Source organism: Camelus bactrianus, chromosome 19, assembly GCF_048773025.1.
Source record: "Camelus bactrianus isolate YW-2024 breed Bactrian camel chromosome 19, ASM4877302v1, whole genome shotgun sequence".
NCBI lineage: Eukaryota > Metazoa > Chordata > Mammalia > Artiodactyla > Camelidae > Camelus > Camelus bactrianus.
The window spans coordinates 4,096,425-4,120,234 of record NC_133557.1 but is presented as its reverse complement, the minus strand read 5'-3'; the positions used below and the strand labels follow the sequence as shown (position 1 = coordinate 4,120,234).

The window sequence follows — 23,810 nt, the reverse complement described above, 5'->3', positions numbered from 1 at the left end:
GAAATTGAAAGAATAAAAATACTTATAATCCCAACACAGTTTATATTTCACTATTTCCTTTCAAAGTCATTCCATATTCTTAGAATATAGTTTCATAACCACAGTACGTACACTCCTGTATGTAGATTTTCTTCATTTATCACAGTAACATAATTTTCTTTCCCTGTTTTCATAGCCATTTATATTGGTTTACATTTACTGACTGCATTCATTTTTTTAGGTAGAAGACTTGTTTTATTTTACAGGGAATTTTATTGATTTATTTTTGGTTGTTTGCTTGTTTTTCATTTTCCTAACCTTTAACAGTAAATTTCAAAATATTTTGAGCAAAATAATTACAGTACCATATTACCATAACCTACTTCCTAAAGGTTAGAGATATTTTTAAAAGGTTAAAAGACCGTGAGGCTGTTGGTGGGACTGTAGTGTGGTGCAGCCATTACGGAAAACAGTATGGAGATTCCTTTAAAAATCTAAAAATAGATTTACGATATGACCCAGCAATCCCACTCCTGGGCATATATGTGGAGACAACTCTAGTTTGAAAAGATACATGTACCCCAATGTTCATAGCAGCACTATTTACAATAGCTAAGATGTGGAAGCAACCTAAATGTCCATCAGCAGATGATTGGATAAAGAAGTTGTGGTCTATTCATACAATGGAATACTACTCAGCCATAAAAAAGAATGAAATAATGCTGTTTACAGCAACATGGAGGGACCTGGAGATCATCATTCTAAGTGAAGTAAGCCAGAAAGAGAAAGAAAAATACCATATGATATCACTTACATGTAGAATCTTAAAAAAAGACAAACTTATTTACAAAACAGAAACAGACTCACAGACATAGAAAACAAACTTATGGTTACCAGAGGGGAAGGGAAGTTGGAAGTGATAAATTGGGAGTTCAAGATTTGCAGATGCTAACTACTCTATGTCTAGCACAGGGAACTATATTCAATATCTTATAGTAACCTAGGATGAAAAAGAATATGAAGACAAATATTGTATGTATATGTCTGACTGAAATATGCTATTCAGCAGAAATTGACACAACATTGTAAACTGACTATACTTCAATTTTAAAAAAAGGGGGGAAGATTCGGAGGGATTAAATGTTTAAATATATAGCACATGCTCTCAGAGATGAAAAAAAGTGAAATAATCTAAAATATCTAATGAGAAAGCAAACTGAAACAAATGACCCTGTGTGTATATTAAAGGCAAGATAATTATGCAAAGAGTATAATTATTTCCAGTGAATTTAGCAGAGTAATGTAATTGTGCATCCCTTATGGGATGTATTCTGTGAAAAAAAAGAACCTCAAAAAGGTCTCAAGCTTCACATGGTTATTCTATTGACAGATCCTAATATTGAAACTCTTTCTGTATATTGCATGCAAAGCAAATAAGTAAGTAGGGTAATGTTAGCAGAAAGTAAAATATTCCAGATTAATTATGAAATTAAAAACATATACAAGGATAAATCAAAGAAGTTAGGCATAAATTCTATCATGTTACATTTAAATTTGAAATATCAATACATACTAACATTTTTTCACAATACATGTCCTGTCTACTGAGATGGTCTAAACAACAATGACCGTCTGGTCGCAGTGAGCATTTTAGCACCCAAAGCTTGGCTTGTTAACGCCTTCTCTACTACAGGCTCCTTGGAAAAGAGCCTGATTCCAGGTCTGAGACAGGGAGAGTGTAAGAGGTATCTACAGGACCTTGCCATACCTAGAAAAGCAAGCAAGTGCTAAAAACTAAGGGGGGGGGTGCTGTTATTAGGATCTAGGAAGCTGCCAGAAAGTCCCCACCTCTGGCCACACAAGGGACAATTTGAGCTTAAAAAAGAATGATGGCTACAACTGATTTGAACAAAAGGAACTAAAAGATGAAAATAAAAATATATTATCTGGAGTTATTTTCAGAGAAAGAAAAGAAAAAGAAAAGTCAACTCCTTACTCACAATATTTATAATTAAAGGAAAAAAATTAAATGCTTACCCTGCCGTTTTAGGAGGAACTCTAGTTCATCTCCACATCTCCCTTCCAGAAAAACACCAGCTAAATAAGAAGGAATTAGAAAAGTACAACTTACCCCAATGAGATAGGCAAGAATCATCAAATTCATAAAGGGGTACTCGAGGAATCTTTATGTGGATCCAGAGTTTCACCCCACAGAATAACTGCCAATTGCAAAAGGAAGAACATTTGACAAAATTGAGGTCTGTTAGTTATCACTTTTAGCCAAATGATCTGGCTTCCATCCTGCATGTTGGGGCTTGTATTTCTCTGGGCCAGATTCCCACATGTGGTGTAGTAGATCCCTTCTTTTAATATCATCAGATTATTGTCTAATATTTGACAATGTCAGTTCCCCACTAGATGTGATCACTCCTTTAAAAAAAGAGATTTATCAATATAATGTCCCTTAAAAAGTGTTGTGTTGTGTTTTTGCGTGTCCCTGATTGCTAATGGGACTGAACATCTTCTCATGTAGATATTGTATATTTGTATTTCTTCTCCTGTGAACTGCGTGGGTTCTGCCAGTTTTTTCACCAAAAAAAGGTTATTTTCCCTAACATAAATAAAATTTTTTGGTAGCTTATGGCTCTTCTGGCTTGCTTAAAAGTTCTCTGTACCCTATGATTACATAGTTATTCCCCGAAGTCTCCTCCCAAGATTCTTCCTGCTTTGTGTTTTATTAAGGTCTTTAGTACACTTCACTGGGCAAAATGACTTGCATTGGACCTGAAGTCAAATTGTGAAAATCTTAAATATCTGTCTGTGCATTCTCTGTAGCGTTTTTTTTTTTTTTAAGTGTTAGCAGTTCTTCTGTCTTTGTTATCCCATTGCAACTTATTATTCTCTGGTTTTGATTTGTTTCCTTAAAAAATTGGTTCTGATTATACCACTTTTAATAACTCAATAATCTGACCTATTTTATATTTACCCCACATTTTTTGTTATACTGAGTGCTTGGGGTTTTTTCTGTTTGTAAACTTTTATGAGTAATTGCTCTCTCCTTGGTCTTCACTTATATATGTGCATCTAAAAACTTTGCTTAACTGGATCAAATCTCGACTTTACTTCCTAAGGCAGTTGAAAAAATGTCAGAGGCAGGAGCGCATCCCAAGTGCCAAAAGCTAAGACAGTAGAACCTGTCGGGGCTGAACACATTTGAACTTGACTGCAAAGTTCAAATTCATTTTTCAAATGGAAAGTTCAGTTGAACTTGACTGCCTTTTCCTGCTTAACTTTCCAGAGTTCACAGAAGCGATGCGTGGGCAACATCTTTTGATAATCAAGTTAACTAAGAAATTTAGAAATTGAGTCTAGCTAGTCAAATTGGAGAACTCAATCTACAATGAAACAAACACTGGCAACGCTCTTATTTGTGAATATCTGAGTATAATGTAACAATTTGTTTTAATATTGGAGATTAAATTTGACCATGTTCCTTCCTCTTTTTTCCCCCATTTTCTAAAAATAGATCTTATAAAATTAAGATCAATCCAGCTCATGTTTGCTAATGTAGAAAAGCTCCAAGGCATAGCCTACAAAATCCAATTTCTCATGAATATCTACCTGTCCTATGGTGATATTTCCCCAAGAATATGTTTAGAGGCCATAGCAATACAAAGATGGGCCCAACTGAATTGAATTTTGTGTGATTCATGGGGCCAGGCCGTACATGACACTCTTTCATATTCCCTGCCCCCACTGTAGCAGTTAGCTATTGTTACAGTACTGCTGCATAACGAACAGCCACAAAGCTTTCAGTAGCGTAAAACAGTAAGCATTTGCTGAGCTTATAAGTCTGTGAACTGGCCAGGAAGCCCTAACCTGGGCCACACTCAGCTGATCTCCGTGGCCTTGCTCAAGCCTGTGTTTAGCTGGTGGGCACTGTGAGGCTGGCTGGTTTATAATGGCTGCACCTTCTTGTCTGACAGTCTCCCCCTCCAGCAGGCTAGTCCGAGCTTCTTCACGCAGTGTCTGAGTAAGCTTCCAACAGTGAGAGAAGCAGCACACAAAGCTTTTGGAGGTCTAGAATGGCATCCTGTGACTGTGGCATATTCTACTAGACAAAGCAATTCACAAGGCCTCCCCAGATTCAGGGAGATGAAAAATACACCCCACATCTTTGATGGGAGGAGCTACAAGGGCTAGGACTATAAGGAGGGGTGAAGAATTGCTGTTATTTGTGCTGTCTGTCTACCATTCCCGCAGAACAGCGTTGCCCAGAGTAGAAACTCAACGTGTTTGAGTACCTGAACCAGAGGAGGCAATTAGATGGGAGGGCACTGAACACCAGCAGAGGGATGATCAAGAGACAGCGCTGGTGTTCAGTGAAGGACCATCTGAAGCTCAGAATGGCAGGAAGAGAAAATTAGGAGGGATCCAAGCTGAAATTCCACAGCTGGACCCAAGGTCTGGAGTCCTCTGATCTCAGCCAGATTTAAGTCTGCTAGAAGATAAGTTAGAAATTCTCCACAAGCTCAGTGGTGATGCAGGAAAATGGCGCATGAGAGGACGACTGGGTTCCAGGTCTCGGGAGAGTCCCTGGGATGCGTCCCATCAAGTGAGGGTCCTTGGCTTCACGCAGGAAAGAAATCAAGTGTAAGCCACAATAGAGAGAAAGTAGGTTTATCCAGAGAGATGCACACTCCACAGACAGAGTGCAGGCCATCTCAGAAGGCCAGAGAGGCCGCAAAGGTGGGGGGTGGAGGGGGGGTAGAATGAGGGCCATCTCTAGAGGTGAGAAGTGGCGACCTCAGAGCATGGGTTCATCTAGGAACGTGAGACTGCCACAGGGTGTGGGAGTGGTTAGTTTTTATGGGCTGGGTAATTTCATATGCTAACAAGTGGGAGGATTATTCCAACTACTCTGGAGAAGGGGCTGGGATTCCCAGGAACTGAGCCAGCATCCACTCTTTGACTTTTTGTGATTAGGCTTGGAACTGTCATGGCACCTGTGGGAGTGCCATTTATGTGCCAATATATTACAGTGAGTGTACAATGAAGCTCAAGTTCTGCTGGGAGTCAAATCTTTGATTGCTGTGTCATTCTTATAAAGGTTGTACCCTGTCCCCTTCCCTCCTGTCTCAGTAAGACTCATGAGTGTGGACCAAGTCCATTGCCAACAATGAAAATTCAGGAGACCTTACATGAAAATTTGCATTTCTGACTTCTCTTGAAAATGAGCATCTGGAAAGCCTTAGCTAGGGCTGAGTTCCTGCCTCTCCTTTAGATCCTTTAGCCTGGCATATCCTTCCCATCACTCTCACTTCATTGTGCACAGCCCACTTCTCTTATTTTCATGACTGTGTTTAACCCCTGACCACCTGAGTCTGCAACCCTTGAACTAGAAATAGCTCTAGACTCTTAATAGATGGGGCTCCTTGGAAACAGAGCCAGACTTTGCCCTGTCTACTTTTCATATTTTCTCACAATGAAGAAGTATTCCATTTATAAGAAAGAAAAATGAATAAAAAGAAAAGCTCTAACTTGAAATTCAATAATAAATGTAATTTTGTAATTAATTCACTAATCAATAAAAGATATTTTTAAAAGAGTGAAATACAAGGCATTTAATATAAAGTTAATTTAGTTTATAAATTAAATTATTTCAATTTTTTAAAATAGTTTAGAGTACAATAAAATTCATTACTAACCGATGATGAAGGGAAGAATCTACTAAAGTTACAATTTTAGCCACAACTGGGTCAATTTTTAATTTTTTTAAGAAACAATTTATTAAAACTAGATTGCTATTATTGTGATATTGTGATTTATAATAAGGACTGTACATTTGGTCTTTGTCTCAGTTCCTATCACAGAGCTCCTAAAACTCTTAGAATTTCCTAAGTTTTGAGAGCAATAAAAGTGTCTCTTGTTATGTTAATGAGGTGACTTTGGGGAAGCACCTAAAGACGGAGCTGGTTGTCGGGGAAGCAACTTAGTGACTAGAGGGTTGAAACTTTCAGGTCCACCTTCAGACCTCCTCAAGGGAGAGGGGAGGGGCTGGAGGTAGAGTTCAATCGCCAATGGCCAATGAGTTACATCTCTCATGAATATGTAATGAAGTCTCCACAAAAACCCAAATGGATCTGGCTCAGAGAGCTTCATAGGTTGGTGAACACGTGGAGATTGGGGAGACGGCACACCTGGGGAGGGTGTGGATGCTCCGGGCCCTTTTTTCATACCTTGCCCTGTACATCTGGCTGTTCCTAAGTTGTGTCCTCTTACAATAAACGGATAACCCAGTAAGTAAAATGTTTCTCTGAGTTCTGTGAGTGACTCTAGCAAACTAATCGAACCCAAGGAGGGGAATCATGGGAACCTCCAAACTACAGCCAGTCAGTCAGAAGCACAGGTGACAACCTGGATCAGCATCTAAAGTTGGCTGGGCTTCCTGGGGCGTCTTATAGGACTGAGCCCTTAATCTGTGGGATCTGACACTACCTTCAGGTACATAATGTCAGTCTTGAGTTCCGTCGTGGGACACCAGCTGGTGTCACAGAGAATGGTTTGGTGTGGTGAGAAATGCCCACACATCAGAATTGGGTGCGGAAACATAATTATTAAAATAAGATTTTTAAAAATTATCAGAAAATGTTAGTTTAAGTATTTATTTGGCATTTGCTCACATTTTCTTTTGTTGTTTTTTTTTTTTCATAAATTAAAAAAAAGGAATAGCATTATCAAACACCGTGGGGTCTTGTCCGCCAATGACCTACAAGATCTTGGTCACCAGGTACCGGTAACAGTGTATCTATCACTGAAGAGCCCCCAGTCTTACCTAAAGGAAATCTGCTGTTCCCTAAACACAGGGCCCCTTTCTCTTCTCCCTTTTCCTACATTCCTTGGAAACGAACTTTAACTGCATGTTGTTGCTGAACTAAAATTGAAGCAAACTGATGATGAGGGCTGGATGGCAGTGAACGGAAACTGTCAGACACCAGTCTGAGATTTCCTTATGCAAAAGTGTGACACTGTGAAAGTCCCCACCTGGGGAGGAACTGGCTGCTGTCTCCCTGAGTCTGATAGTCTAGGCGTTTGTCCTTGATGCTGAGGGTGGAGCTCTGTGCGAAGATGCCTTTGCTCCATCACAACAGTGTGAATCTCAGGGCCCGTGGGTACCCCTCTCAAAGCGTGTTTCCTTCTTGGCTTATTGGAATTCAGATGCCAGCACAACATATTCATAAATACGCAACATTTGATATTTGACAGAAAGAGGTGACTTTCAATACTCAGACCAAGCCATTTTTATCAGGCACTTTTTGATGTGGGGGAAAAAATATAAAAGGTCATTCAAGCAGATCCACAATCCATTATTGGAAATTCTTTGTTGTTTTTCAGATTTCATAATTTTTCTGATTTTAGAAAGGGAATATGGTGCATATACCACAAGCATTGTACCCCAGGGGGCCTGAGTCACCCGCATATTCGAACAAATTAATGTCTACAGTGCTGCGTTCACATGAAGTGGGATAAAATAAGGATGAGAAATAGCCTGATATCAGTTAATGTCGATGAGTCTGCCACAACATTATTAAAAAACTTCTCAATTTCAGAACTTTGGGGATTTTAGTATTGCAGATAAGGGGTTATGGATCTGAATTAAATAGCTAAGCCTTGGCAAAACTTTTCTGGCGTAGAAGCAGGAGTGAAAAGGAGTTGAACTAAAGGGGATGCTCTCAAGCTGCTGGCGCCGTCCAGCCCGCGGGTGGGGAAACGGGGTCTGGACACTTCCAGGCTAATAACCCCGAGGACTGTCTTCACCCCGGAAGGTCCAGGGGCCAGACTGCACTGACGCTGCAGATGGAGGACACACTGCCAGGATCGAGACCAAAAGCAGAACTGAGAGCTCAGAGAAGAGTCAGGACGAAAAGATCATCAGGCTGTCCAAAGTAGACCAGCCACACTGGCATCACCCAGGAGCTGCTGAGAAATGCAAGATCCCCACCCTGAACTCCTGAATCAGAATTAAGACCAAGAGCCCAGATGATTTGTGTGCCTCTTAAAGTTTGAGAAGCATGTAAAGAAATTTAATGATTTTAAGGACTTATCCTAAGAAAAGGCTCAAGGCTATCTCGGGCGGAGAAAAAAACACTTAATCTCGCATGCCATTTCTAAGATTAAACTCCCTGCTTACCATTCAATAAGCAAATAATTTTTATTTAAAATTCCAGATAGTGATGGTGCTCTGCTCAACAGAGAACCAGCAGGCAGCACCCACCCCTCACCCTGACTCCTACCAGACTCCTGGCTTTTTACTTGTTTAATGGCTGAAGCCACTGTAAGTCTGCATGTGAAGGAAGAGTTCTGTGACTTTTAAAAACCTGAAAATTCTCCAGAGCGTTCAGCAGATAAATTAGAAAACAGTTAAAACCGTTGATGAGGCAAATAAAAATTAGAATGATAAAAGGAAGCAAAACAAAGAGATGATAAAAGACGTCAGAATAGAAGCTAATGTTGGTGACACTGAATATGCTCTGTTTGTAAAAATGCATCCAGCTTCTGTTTAGAGGGACTGGCTTCCCGCCCTCCGGGTGAGGCTGCACTCCCGCAAGCCCACACCTTCATCCTCTGTCCACTGAAGAGGCTTCTAGGTGCGCCCAGCCTGATTCATGGTCAGCCTTGACATTGATATCTTGGGACTCCCAGATACTGGAGATTACCAATGTCTACATTTAAGAACTTCTGTAAGCTTTTTCAAGAGACCCACCTCTGCATGTATATGTGTGTCTGTATTTATTTATATCATCACAAGTCTTTAGTTTTATTATGCCACCCGCGGGCTGGACTTGACTTTCGGCTATGGACAGATGTCTAACTAAACTCTGTTTTACCTCTTCTCTCTCAGTAACCAGTGGACAATGTGAAAATATTTCACATCGTCTCTGTAGGCAACCAGTGGATGATGTTAAAATTGATTTATTCCTCCCCCATCTGTGTACATCGCTTTCGAGGAGTTTCTACATGGGTGGTTATAGAAACCTGCGTGACATAAAATCATCCCGTCTTTTGCTGTCTCCCAGCTGCAGGTGGAGCTGGAGCAAGAGTACCAAGACAAGTTCAAAAGGCTGCCCCTGGAGATTCTGGAGTTCGTGCAGGAAGCCATGAAAGGGAAGATCAGTGAAGACAGCAATCACAGTTCTGCCCCTGCCCCTCTGGCCTCAGACCCTGGAAAACTGAACCACAAGCCTCCTTCCGGTGAGGAGCTGGAAGGAGAAAACCCAGGAAAAGAGTTTGACACTCCTCTGTGAGTGTTCCTGCCAAGCCTTCAGAGCACGCATGGCACCCCCCCCCCCGCCCCAGCTCCATCGGACTCTCTCTTCTTACAAAGATCACTGCCCAGGAGCACCCTCCTGAGAAGCATCACTTAGATTAAAATCCACACCGGAGGGAGAGTTCCAGAAGGATCCATGCAGCTTCCCCTTGCCCGGCGCCATGTGTCATGTGGAAACTACTGCAGGTCTGCTAGTGAAGGGTGCATGTATGTGGGGTTCTGGCTTTCTCTCCAATAGTCAATTCAAAGCAGGCAACTTCCAGACTCTGTGGAACATTTAACGAAAGACAGTGTCTTCTTGGAAGAAAATCAAGCTCGTGTTTTTATTTGAAGCTCTGGTGTAAAGTATGTCAAAGTAATAGAAATAGTTTGAGAAATGCATCGCACTATTTAACACTATTGAACCGCCAACTTTGAGCATTTTTTTTTGTCCTAACTGCCCCTCAACTACCATATCTTCCAGTTAACGTGTGTATTAAAATTGTTTCACCCTTTGCTTTGCAAGCACTGGAGGCTTGCAGTTTGCTAATTTATTTATCATAGAGGCATCAGTGTATTTGTTGCTGACATGGCTTTATCAGAGACCATAGTGATTCAGATAAGCTGGTTTTCCATCCTGATTGTGTCCTTGGCCAGTGAAGCCATCCCCAGACTTGGAACATGGCTTGTACATTTGGCTGCGTGAGCAAGTTGGCCACACACTTCTAGGTGGTGTGCTATCCAAGTCGACTACTTGCACTCAAAGTCTGGGTATTCATTGGTCATTGGTCTAAAATAATTAAACAACTACAAAGATCTGTTCCATTGAATAAAAATAGTTGAGCTGATGTATGTTGCTCAGAGATTCAATCAGAACGAAGAGCTTCCAGCAGTTATTTTGCTGTCTTTTTTTTTTTTTTATGGTTCATTTATCTTTTAATATAGAGATAAAGATTGAATATTTATCTAGAGAATACACAGCCCCACACATAAATGATATATATTATCTCCATGTATATATGTATGCACTCAGCCATATAAGTACATACACATACACCACACACACACACACACACACACACACACACACACACATATTCATAAAAGTGTGGATATTTGTTTCTTAATTGGCAGTGACCCAAATCTCTTCCACAAGACTTAAAACCAAATTCAAGGATAGAGAAGAAAATGGTCAAATATCTAGACTATGTGAATATTAAATTATATTGAAATTCTAAGAAATAATTGATGGAGCCGTTGCTGCAAGTTGAGGTAGATTGAGAACTTAGAATAAGACTTTGATGTATATTTTGTAGGATCGAAAACTGGATTTTTCAGTATCAGACTTTAAGCTTGTTTTATTGGTGAGAATATACAAAAATGTATAGGACGGCAATATGGAAATTTATTAGTATCTTCCATAATTTTTAAGTCTGAAAAATTACGACTTACTTCTAACATTAAAAATATCTTTCATTATATATTTACTATGTACATTTAATTCACTTAACTGTCTTTTTGTTAAGTACCTATGTTAAATGGCATAAGAGAAAAAATTATATTATGGTAAAACTGATCAAAAACACTATTGAAAGGTCTTAAGTAAGAGAGAATAATTATATAGAGGAAAAATATAATTTAGAGAGTAACACAGAGGACACTGAAGTTCAAGCCCTAAAGCAAGCTGTTCACAGTTTTATTTTACTTTAAAATAAACCTGTCTGATTGTAGCTTAGCAAAACATTTTCAAACACAAAAGCTAGTTGTGTCCTGAAAATTGTGTTTTAAGAATTTAATATTTTTATGAAAATTGTTCTATTTAACTTTAAGCAATAACTAGAGATCACAATTAAGTTTTAATCAAAATGAAGGCTTAGTTCAAATATTAGAAAGGAATGTTTGATTAAAAAAACATCTAGTGAGACACAAGGGGAAAAAAAAATCCCATCCCCTTTGGAGATGATTATATTTTGATCTAAAGGATTTGGGGTGTTAATTAGACACTTAATAAAACTTAACTTCCACTGAATGAGGAATCTTTTGTAAATCATTCTACTTTTGCACTTTGAACGAAAGGCATTAAATCAGAAGGAAGCAAGAATGGTCACAATCGAATGCTGCATTTTTATAAACAAAATTACAGTCTGTCTAAAATTGCAGAAGAATGAACTAGTAATAATAGCATTAATAACCAAACACAGTGGTGATTACTACAGAGCAGTGTATCACATTTTAGTCCAGAGATAGACTAAAGCTGAATAACCTTGACTTACACCAAACTGTTTTGGTAGTTGAATTTCATTATCTTAGCGACTCTAGTCATTTTGCAATACGTTTGTATTTGGCCATTTCCTGTAATCACATTTTTCTATCTGTACAATGACAGTTTTTGCAGTTGTGGGGTAGTGTGTAACACTGTCCGTCTTGCATCATTGAAACTACTACAGTGATACTATCATTGAATAATATTCATATTACTTGAAATAGAGTAAGATAAAGAAAAAAAGGGTCTATATGATGTGCAGTTTTGTGCCTTTATGTATTTGCCTTGTTCTTTGTTGAATGTGTGAAACTCTGTACTGTGGTTTTGCCTATGATAGAGAGTAGAGCTGTGTGTTAAATTAGACTGCGCCCCTCTGATATCCTTACACTACTGAGAATAGCGTGCTTTTTGGCCGTGTAAACCAGTTTTCGAAGTTCTACTGACATGCCATGTGTTTTTGGTTTTTAACACTTCATTTGAGCATTTCAATATCACCATACATGAATTAGTACTCCTGTGATAGATAAGCAGTCGTTCTATAATTCCAAAAGAAAGGGCCATCGCTTGCATTACTTTGAATTTAATGTTGCACTTGTGCACTGTATAAATATTGTTTGTGATGGATTGAACCTTGTGACTTTTGCCTTTTCAGGAGAAAAAAAAAAGATAGGACAAAGTATTTGAAGCTCTTAAAATGTACATATTTTGGTTCTTCTATCTCAAATTATTTAAAAGGCATAATTCACATTTTTGTAATAATTCTATGCAATTTTGTGGCATGATGTTTCTTCCACTTGTAATTTTATGTGCTTTCATCACAAATCCAAAGGAAACAATAAAAGATTTCTTAACACAACCCAGCTGTTATTTCTTGGTGTCTGGGCCAACCTACAGGAAGGTGGGAGCAGCACGAGGCTGGTTTTTAGGGAGGTGATGCCCACCCAGACGGAGCACGTCTCTACCTGGGCAGGTTATCAGGATGCTGCAATGCTTGTGCCAGAGAGTACAGGTGTCACCATTCTTTCCATCCACCACCTCCATCCAGGAGTAGCACTGCCCTCAGGATTCTCCCTCCCTTCATTGACCAAAGCTAAGGAAGGCAAAACCGTCGAAAGTTTTCTGACCAATAATGGAAGTGACAAGAAATGACAAAGTATTTGATGTAACTTTTTTTCTAAAACAGATAAAAAAGAGTTTGCAACACTGATTTTTGAAACAGAAATATACATGAGTTAGAACTATGTCCCATAGACACTCCAAATGCAGTGTATTAGTTAGCGATTGCTGTGTGACATATCACTCCAAAGCCTAGTGGCATAAAACAGTAAGAATTATTTCTTCATTCTCATAATTTTTGTGAGTCAAGAATTCAGACAGTGCAGAGCAGAGATGCCAGGTCTCCACTCCATGATGGCTGCCGTCTTGGCTGGAAGATTAGAAGGCTGGAAGCTAGAATTTTCCAAAGGCTAATTTACTCACATGCTTGGTAGTTGATGATGCATCAGCTGAAAAGCTAGCTGGGGCTCCAGGCTGGATCACCACACATGTCCTCTCCACATGGCCTGGGCTTTCTCACAATATGGTGGCTGGATTCCAAGGATGATCTTTGTGAGTGGGAGCCAGGCAGAAGCTGTGTCAAAATTTTTATGACTGAACCTCTAAGTGACATACTGTCACTTATGCTGGACCCTGATCGTTGGTGCTGTGACAAGCCCCTTCCCAGATTCAAGAGGAAGGAACAAACATAGACCCCATCTCACTTCAGTGCAGGTCACACTGAAGAATGTGAGGAATGGAATAAATACATAGGCATGGCCATCTTCAGAAAATATAGTCTGTCCCATACAGTATGCACCAAACTGAATTTACTTACACTTTAATCTGTTCCACGTCCTTTGTTTTCTACACCAATGAATAAAACCAATATCAATTCAGTTGCCCAAACAAAAGGTGGGCATCATCCTTGACAGCTCCCTCTCCTTCATTCACTTTCCAATAAATCACCAACCTGGATCAGTTCTGACCCTGTGAAATAGCCCTCATATTTGTACACTGTCTATCCCCTCCGCTAATACCCAAGCTCAGGCCACCATCCTCTTCCACCGACCAAGTTTCTCCTAAATGGTTTCCATGCCTCTAGTCCTAAATTGTGTAGCCATTTCTCCATGGTGGAGCTAGACTGATCATACAAAAGCAAAATTGGAATTAAAAGCTTTTAAAAGACCCCAGCTGTCCTCAGAATAAAGTCTAAAACCCTTAAAAATGTTTTGGATCTTATGTGATTTGGTTCCTACATTGTTCTCCAGTTTCATCTCTTAGTATTCCTCTCATCCACCAACCTTATGGACTATCTCAACTCCCAGGTTTTTTAAATATTATTCCCTCAGCTCCTTAGACCCTTTTCTTTCTGTTTCTCTTCCCCTTGAACCCCTCCCCAAAACACACTTGTGCACACACTCACACTCAGGTTCTCTCTTTTCCCTGGCTAACTCTTAGTCCCCTTTAGGTTTATAGAGTAAATGTCACTTCCTCTAGGAAGCCTTCTTTGATCCACCCAAGCTCCCTCTCATCTGTGCTTCCATTGCATAGATAACTATATCAGTTATCTATTGCTGCATAACAAACACCACCAACACTTAGTGTTAGAAACAACCATTTTCTATTGACTGTGAGTCTACAGATAAGTGCATGGCTCTGTTGATCTGAGCTGGGCTGGGCTGATCTCACTGGGGCTCATCCGAACATCTGTAGTCAGCTGTGAGTAGGTTGGTGACTGATCCTGGCTGGGCTCTTCCACATGTCTGGGGCCTTGGCTGGAACAACTAGGCTGATCTGTCTCTGTTCCATGTGATTTTTTTCTCCCTTCAGCAGGCTAGTGATGGCTTTTTCACATGTCCAAGGCAGGATACAGAGAACAAGCAAAAGTGATCAAGGCCTCTTGAGGTCTAAACTCAGAACTAACACACCATTACTTCCACCTCTGTTCTATTATTGTGAACGTAAGCCAGAAAACCAGCCTTGATCCATATTTAAAGGATACTACAACGTCATAGGGAAAATGATGTGGACTCAAGTGGTCATTAATGGTGGCCACTAATATAATGAATCCATCAACACCAGCTACTTTCTTTTGCATAGAGTATATGCCAACTGCAATGTCATGGCCCTCTGACTTAAATACATCCTCCATTGACACCTTTGATACCAGGGGTCATGTCTCATTTGTCATTGAATCCTCAAACCCATCATAATGAAATCCCTCAATAAATATTGCATTTATGGCAAATAAATTTGTTTACTCATCCAAATATTAATGCTAAGGTAGAAAAAAATAAACAATTGACATCTGAATAATGTGTCATTAACTCAAAGCTACCATACTGTTTAGGCACCTCATGAATGAGCAACACTCTAATGGTAGGACTAGACCACCCAGAGCCACATCCTTTTACTTTTACTTATGGGACCAACTTCAAAATACAAAACTGCTAGTGACAGATGAAAGTAGGTAAATCACCAAATATTACATTCTAAACACAGGTGGAGAAAGCTAGGCTCACCTTGGATTCCAGGCACACCAACAGCTTCTTTTTGCCCACAAGAGAGAACTCAGGAGCCAGTTTTGCCCCCTGGAATCCACGTACAGATCGATTGTTTATTTGAGCTTTCTGCATATACTTTTAATTATAGTTTTATTAAACTATAACTCACATATCATAAAGTTCATTCTTTTAAAGTACATATTTCAATGGATTTTAGGATAGTCAGAAATTGGTCATCAATCACCACTGTCTAATTCCAGAACATTTCCCTCTCCCCAGAAGGAACCCCCCTACTCATTAGCAATCATTTCCCATTCCCTTGTTTCCCTACCTCCTCTCTTCAGCCCCTGGAAACCATTTATCTATCTTCTATCTCTGTGGATTTGTCTATCCTCGATATTTTATATGATTAGATTTACACAATATGTGGTCTTTTGTGTCTGGCTTCTTTCATTTAGCCAGTGTCAAAATTAAAAATTTGGGATTTCAGGTTGTAGCATGTACCACTTCTTCTAATAGTTGGATAATATGCCATTGTATAAACATTTTTAATTTAATCACTCATCACTTGATGGACATTTGGGTTGTTTCCATTTTTTGACTATTGTAAGTAATGGTGCTGTAAACACTCATATACAAGCTCTTGTATGGAAATATGTTTTCAGTTTTCTTGGGTATACACCTGGGAGTGAAGTTGCTTGTTCATACAGTTACTTTGTTTAACTTTTTGAGGAGCTGCCAGACAGTTTTCAAAAGTGGCTGCATCATTTTACATCCTCAGCAATGGGTGAAGATTCCAATCTTTCCACATCCTTGCCAACACTTGCTGTTTTTTTTTTTTTTATTACTGCTATTCTAGTGGATGTGGAGTATTATTTCATTGCAGTTTTGATTCACATTTCACTGATGACTAATGATGTTGTATATCCTAACAATATGAACATCTTCTCTGGAGAAATGTCTATTCAAACCTTTTGTGTATTTTTCAATTGGGTGAATATTTATTTTAAAATCTGGGTCCCCTTTCTTAATTTTTGTCCTCCAGTCCTTTTTGTGCCTGTTCACCCCAAGACTTTGCCTTAGAAAGCCTCTCTCAATCATCATTCTTCCATGAGGCACTGAATAGCTGGAGGTTACTTAGGAAATGGTGCTGGTTATTTTCTATGTGAAGCCAAAAAGTCATTTGTCTCCTTATTTTTTTAACTAAATATCAAATATTTGTATATTTTCCAAGATTTCTCTCTTCCTTTTAAAAATAAGCTGCAAAATAGTCTCATAAAAGTAAGTTGAAGTCACTAGGATCCAGTGAATTTTTTATGGAAGGAAATTTATTAAGGACAAGCGAAAGTTTGACCATTACCATGGAAATATTTGCCACATAGCTTTTAAAAGTTGAAGTGAATTACATAACATGTTATCAAAGTTATGCTGTCAAAAGTTTAATGTGTCAATAAAAAATATATTAATAAAAAAGAAAAAATCTTGCAACTAAATTATGACTCTTCATCAAACATAAAGGTGCAACTCTGTTTTAGAAAGGTTAAAAGCAAAAGTGTATCCAAGCATACTTCTAAAGAAAATCATCAAACCACAAGGAAGAAAGAAAAAGAAGAAGGAATGAACAAAGAACTGCAAAAATAACCAGAAAACAAGCAATAAAATAGCAGTAAGTACATACTTATCAATAATTACTTTAAATGTCAATGGACTAAATGCTCCAGTCAAAAGACACAGGGTGACTAATTGGATAAAAATATATACATACTACCTAAAAAGACTTCATTCAGAGCTAAAGACACACATAGACTGAAAGAGAGAGGTTAGAAAAAGATATTTTGTACAAATGGAAACAGCAAGAAAGCAGGGGTAGCAATGCTCAAACCAGACAAAATAAACTATAAAACAAAGGCTGTAACAAAAGACACAGGAGGGCATTATAAATGATAGAGGAATCAATGCAAGAAGAGGATGTGACACTTGTTAACATGTCAGAGAAATACAGACCAAAACCACAATGAGATAGCACCTCACACCTGTCAGAATGGCTATCATCAAAATGTCTATGGATAACAAATGTTGGAAAGCAAATGGAGAAAAGGGAACTCTTGTATACTGTTAGTGGGAATGTAGATTGGTGCAGCCACTATGGAAAACAGTATGAAGTTTCCTCAGAAAACTAAAAATAAAACTACCATGTGACCCAGCAATTCCATTCCTCTATATATATCTGAAAAAATGAAAACACTAATTCAAAAAGAAACATGCCCCCCAATGTTTATAACAGTACTATTTATAATAGCCAAGATATGGAAGCAACATCAGTGTCCATCAACAGATGAATAGATAAAGAAGATGTGGTATATATACACAGTGGAATACTACTCAGCCATAAAAATGATATTCTGCCATTTGCAGCTGTGTGAATGGATCTAGGGAATATTATGCTTACTGAAGTAAATCAGACAGGGAAAGATAGATACTATATAATGTCACTTATTTGTAGAATCTAAAAAAATAAAGCAAACAAAAGTATATTGCAAAACAGAAACAGACTGATAGATTTGGAAAACAAACTAGCAGTTATCAGAGGGGCAAGGAAAGGGAGGAGGGTCAAGATAAGGATATGAGACTAAGAGATGCAAACTACTATGTATAAAATAGATGAGCAACAAGGATATATTGTACAGCACAAAGAATGAGAGCCATTATTTTGTAATAATTTTTAATGGGGTATGACCTATAAAAATATTGAATTACTGTGCTGCACACCTGAAATTAATATAACACTGGAACTCAAATATACTTCAATTTTTAAAAATTAGTACTTTTTAAAAAAGTAAAAGTCTACCTCAGAATAAATAAAATATCATAAGTTCCTCTTTTTATTTCAAAGAAGTATCTTTCATAAGGACCTAAGATTGTACATTCACTTATTTAAAATAAATAGAAACCCCAGTCTCCAGGGAGCCTTGTATTAAAAGTAACACTGGTCCAAGACCAAAAAAAAAAAATAGTTAATAAGAAATAAATTTGTAATAAAATCTCTATAAAATGTACCAAAATAAAATTTGATTCATGACGTACTACAAAATCTCTTATAACTGCTTTCCCCATTTCTTTGTGTCTCTCTGTACGTAATTGTCACAGGTAAAGAAGCTTCCTCCCAAATCTCCTGTCTTCTCTCCCATCACCCTCATCTTTAGATGTGTTGTTTTCCTCAACAGTCTTTGACTTTTGACTAATCCTTTAACCTTTCCAGTGCAATCATTCTATCATTCCTGAATATTCCAGTATTGCCTAATTCATCCCCCAAAAGGCTCACAAGCTAAGTGGGTGAAAATAGAATTATTCTTACACTGGGAGATGCTGTTAATACTCTATCATCAACGTTTTTCCAGTAATACATTTAGTCAGCACAATTTATTTAACACCTACTATGTTCCAGGACCTACTGGCTCTGCCCCAGGCTCCGTTAAGTTAGAAGCTCAGGTTTCTTGGTCATAATCATGCCTAGATAAGTACATCTTCAAGGCTGCTTCCTAAGAATGCATCGTATTGCATATCTGTACCCCAACACAGTTATAAACGAAAGGTCTAGTCCCCTTTTACTGTGAGAGAGCTACACACGTGCATGCGCACCCACACTCACCCAGATGGGGACAGAGGGTCTTCAGCATCAAATGGCACGTAATACTTTTTATCTTTCAAAAGTTCTTCCCTAAATCATCTCCCAGTTACCTGCAGCAAGGGGCAGCCCTGACTTTTCCAACCTAAGATATGGTCCCTAACCTACTGACAGTTTGTGAGTCCAAATAGTTTATTTGGGAGATAAATATGTACTGAAATCTCTATTAATGATACCAAAGTAGGATTTGATTCACAACATGCTACAAAGTCTCTTAAAACTACTTTCCCCATTTTTCCTCTCCATATACATGATTGTCACAGATAGAATATCTGCTTCCTGGTTGGCAGGTGCCCTAAGCCCAGCAAATGCCTCACTGTGGGGGAGGTACAGCCAGAAAAAGGCCAGAGTGAAGCCCTCTAAAGCATGGATCCAAAGCAGAAACTCCCACTAGCTGGATCTAGGGCAATGCTGTTTCTAAAGATAAGCAGGTAGATAATTTTTAAAATATCAAATCATGTAGTCTTTTCTCCAAAATATTTTGCCCATCTCAACATAATAAAAGCTATATATGACAAACCTACAGCCAGCATGGTATTCAATGGTGAGAAACTCAAAAGCTTCCCACTAAAATCTGGGACAAGGCAAGGATGCCCACTATCACCACTCCTATTCAACATAGTCTTGGAAGTCCTAGCCACAGCAATCAGGCAAGAGAGAGAAATAAAAGGGATCCAAATTGGAAAAGAAGAGGTAAAAGTGTCACTATATGCCGACAACATGTTACTGATCCTCCTTTGATTCAAAAAGCTACGCCTTTCTGGAACTATATTCAATATCTTGTAGTAACCTATAATGAAAAAGAACATGAAAGCATATACATACGAATATGTATGTATATGTATAACTGAACAATTATGCTATACACCGGAAACTGACACAACATTGTAAACTGACTATACTTCAATAATTTTTTTAAAGCTAAGCCTTTCTGTGTTCCATGCCTCAGGGAAGGAGAGCAACAAGGTGGGAAGCTAGAAATCTGCGAGTCTCTTCTCCTGGGCTTTGTCATTCAAAAGACTGTACACCCAGCAGAATGGAAAGGATTCCAGTTATGGACAAAATGTTTGGGAGAAGTCATGAGACAAAATAGCTCTTGTCTGAGCTGGGAGAAATATAAAGAGATGTAAGGGATGTATTAAAAGTATAGGGCTCAAGATACTCTAAAATTCTTAGAGAAAAATATAGACTGAACACTCTTTGACATAAATCACAGCAATATTTTTTTCGATCCCTCTCCCAGAGTAATGGAAATAAAAACAAAAATAAGCAATGGGACCTGATTAAACTTAAAAGCTTTTGCACAGCAAAGGAAACCATAAACAAAACAAAAAGACACCCTTGGAATGGGAGAAAATATTTGCAAATGATGAGACCAACAAGGGATTAATTTCCAAAATATGCAAATAGCTCACATAGCTTAATATAAAAAAAAACCCAATCAAAAAATGGGGAGAAGACTTAAATAGATATTTTTCTAAAGAGAACATACAGATAGCCAACAGGCATGTGACAAAATGCTCAACATCACGAATTATTAGAGAAATGCATATCAAAACTACAATGAGATATCATCTCACACCAGAGAGAATGGCTATCATTAAGAAGTCTACAAACAATAAATGCTGGAGAGGCTGTGGAGAAAAGGGAGCCCTCCTACAGTGTTGGTGGGAATGCAGTTTGGTGCAGCCACTATGGAGATCAGTATGAATGTTTCTGAAAACACTAAAAATAGAGTTACCATATGATCCAGCAATCCCACTTCTGGGCATATATCCAGATAAAACTATAACTTGAAAAGATGCATGTGCCCCAATGTTCATGGCAGCACTATTTATAATAACCAAGACATGGAAGGAAACTAAATGTCCATTGACAGATGACTGGATAAAAAAAGTTGTGATTATACACACACACACACACATATACATACATATGCACCCACATATACATATAAAATGGAATACTACTCAGCCATAAAAAAATTAAATAATGCCATTTTCAGCAACATATATGGACCTGGAGATTGTCATACTAAGTAAAGTAAGCCAGACAGAGAAAGAAAAATACTACATGATATCACTACATAAGTGCAATCTAAAGAAATAATACAAATGAACTTACTTACAAACCAGAAAACTCACAGACATAGAAAAAACTATGGTGACCAAAGGAAGAAGGGGTTAGGGGGAGGGATAAATTAAGAGTTTGGGATTAACATATATACATTACTATACATAAAATAAATAAACAGCAAGGATCTATTGCATAACACAGGGAACTATATTTGATATCTTGTATATATTATCTTATAATGGAAAGGAATCTGAAAAAATATACATATGTATATGTATAATTGAATCACTTTGCTGTATCCTTAGAATTAACACAACATTGTAAACCAATTATATTTCTGAAAAAAATGTGTATAGGTCTCAGGGGCTTACTGAGAGAGAAATTTTGCTTCTTATGCAAAGAACCAAAGAAATAACAAGACCCCGGAGGGAACACAGTTAACCTTATCAAACTGTGTTTATGCAGCTTCAAGAAATTTCTATATCCTAGAGTGGAATGGAAACAACAGAAAAATTCCAGGACTCTCAAGGATGGAGCAGATGAAGTCAAGAGGACCATTGGATATAAATAGACCAGGAAGACAGGAACAAAGCAAGACCATGGATGACTCAGCGGAGGCCTGCATAGAAAGGTGAATTAAAGATCAGGTAGGCATTCCCTCTGGCATATATTGGTCCTTCTGAAACATGGCTGCAACTGAAAAGAATTAACTGAGGATTTTTGTTTTTTTTTTTTTTTAGCAGAGAAGTACTCAAAAATGAACTTGGGTTATATAAAAATAATGCATACCCTACCAAAGACTACTAAATTCATGAAGATAATTCTTGATACCTAAAAGGCCTGAGCTCATTTAAGACCCAGAGGACTACACATTTTTATAATATGCAAGATAAAAAGTTGTTCAACTGGCCAACCTTGGCGAAGAAAGAGTTCCCTTAGAGATTTCCATGTTGACCAACCATCCTGTTCTCCCTGCTTGAAATCTTGGTGATAATGTCTCATTTAACCCCACATTTTGCTCTTCTCTGATTTTAAGACCTAGGCATGCCTGAATTCTCACCTGAATATGCTTGATGCCACACTCTGCCTTTTCTGTTCCAATGGCCCATGGTGGTCTGAGGTTCAATCGATTAGATTATTCTACCTTATTATGTGCTGGATTCTAACTCTGGGGCTATAAGGCCCTGCTCTTTGCTGTTTGTCTTGTTTATTACCTCTCCAAGTCCCGCATAACCCAAGGGGAGACTGGATAACCACGTGACTTGAATTAGTTAACCTAGCTGTCCATGCCCTCCCACGTGCTCTCTGCTTCCTGCCCACTCAGCACGATTTTATAATGGCCTCTGAAAAAAACCATCATTTTCAACTAATAGTCTTATTTTCAACTAATAATCCTATCAACTAATAATATCATTTTCAACTAATAATCCTATACAATTCTTCTGACCTATCTTTCAATTTACTCTAGCTTTGTCTGATCTGTGAATATCCTTCCTATTGTGTTGTTTGTTATTTCAGCCATCGTATTTTTTTTTAATTTGTAGATGTTTTATTTGGTACTCTTTTAAAACTGTTAGGTCACTTTTCATGGTATCTGTTGTTTGAAAATTATTTCTGCTTATCTTTTTTCCTTTAGGTATAGTAAATTGTTTTATATCCATCAGTGTCACAGTTTGGTTTCTGCTGGTTCTTGCTTATGGTCTTTTATCTTCTTGTGTGCTTAATCAATTTTTACTATACAATGCTTATTTTCCTCAAAACATTATTTATGAACATTCTCTGAGACTTAATGGAGATGCCTTGTGACAGAAAGGATCGGTGTTTTTTTCTATGTGGTGCCTAGGGGAGTATCCAATCCAGCTACCTTTTGTGTTTTTTTTTTTTTTAATGTTTCTGAACCATTAATGTATGTAATGGTCCATCTTAAGGATGAAAACTCTTGTGAGGCTAGTTTGTGAGACACAATCTCTTTGGGACTATTTTTTTTTCTCCAACTGAAAATCAAAACACCTTTTTGCAGGTCCTGTAATAAATACAGTGTTAGGATGACTTCTGATTTTCCTTCATTCTAACATTGGACCCCTTGAGGCACTAGCCTAATGAGTGAAGTGTCTACTGTCAGATTCTCTGATTCGAATGGGATCTTGGGTTTTAATTTCTGTCTGTCTCATCCAGTGAGTCCATCAACACTAAAGTTCAAATTTGTCTGAAAAGGTAAATATTCTCAGGATAACACTGGCTTCAGCGCTCTGCTTCCTTCTCTGGATTCTACCTTTTCCTTAGATTTTGGCACAGTAATTACTTGCTACCTTCCCATCTCTTCATTGCCTTTAAGAAAATATTTTGGTTTCTACTTTATCTAGTATTTTAGTTGTTCTCTGCGAGAGAGTTACTCAGTTTCCATTGAGTATGTTGTAAAATTTTTAGACTATTTTCCTGAAAATCACCTTTGATCCTGCTTAGACCAGGTCCTGCATCTGGATAATACAAAAATATTACTATCTATAACCTGGGAAAGTAGTCAATCAAAGTCCAAAAATTAAGTGGCTCTTTTATTGTCTGGGGATGCTTTACAGTTCCACTCATACATCTCAGCTGAAATATCACTTGGATAGAGAAATAACAGGTAGAGACAGCCCAGACTCTCCCTATAATTTGAAGACCTTCAGGTTGTCAAATGTACGTATGATATCCTTGTAAGCTAAATTTAGCATTTGGAGCTCCAATTTCTCCCCGAGATGTGTAAAAACTCATCTAGCCTGACAGTTCCCTGTTGGCCGCACCTCTGAGAAGTCAATTATTCTCAGCAAAGCCAATTTTAATTTACGCACACTAAATTACTCCTGAATTTCTTGTGTGATTTTTTTTTATAGAAGGTATAATGTCAAATTTAAGAAATAATGACTTTCAGGCCAGTGATAAAAAACCTGATAAAAAACCTTATCACGAGTCACCAAA

General features: G+C 38.1%; 1 protein-coding gene across 7 annotated transcripts in view; it reads left to right on the top strand.

The window, feature by feature from the left end:
• Positions 1-22,388, top strand: part of PLCB1 (phospholipase C beta 1) — a 648,142-nt gene extending 625,754 nt beyond the window's left edge. For 4 of the 7 annotated variants that reach the window (XM_074346933.1, XM_045508563.2, XM_074346939.1 and 1 more), the window contains one exon: positions 9,057-12,405. In XM_074346933.1, coding sequence (XP_074203034.1) covers positions 9,057-9,284 — 228 coding nt within the window. In that variant the 3' untranslated portion in view covers positions 9,285-12,405. Of the gene's footprint in view, positions 1-9,056; positions 12,406-21,317; positions 21,506-21,592 lie in introns of those variants that run through there. The other 3 variants (XR_012500533.1, XM_074346936.1, XM_074346934.1) reach the window with 3 other exon arrangements.
• The last annotated feature ends 1,422 nt before the right edge of the window (positions 22,389-23,810 follow it).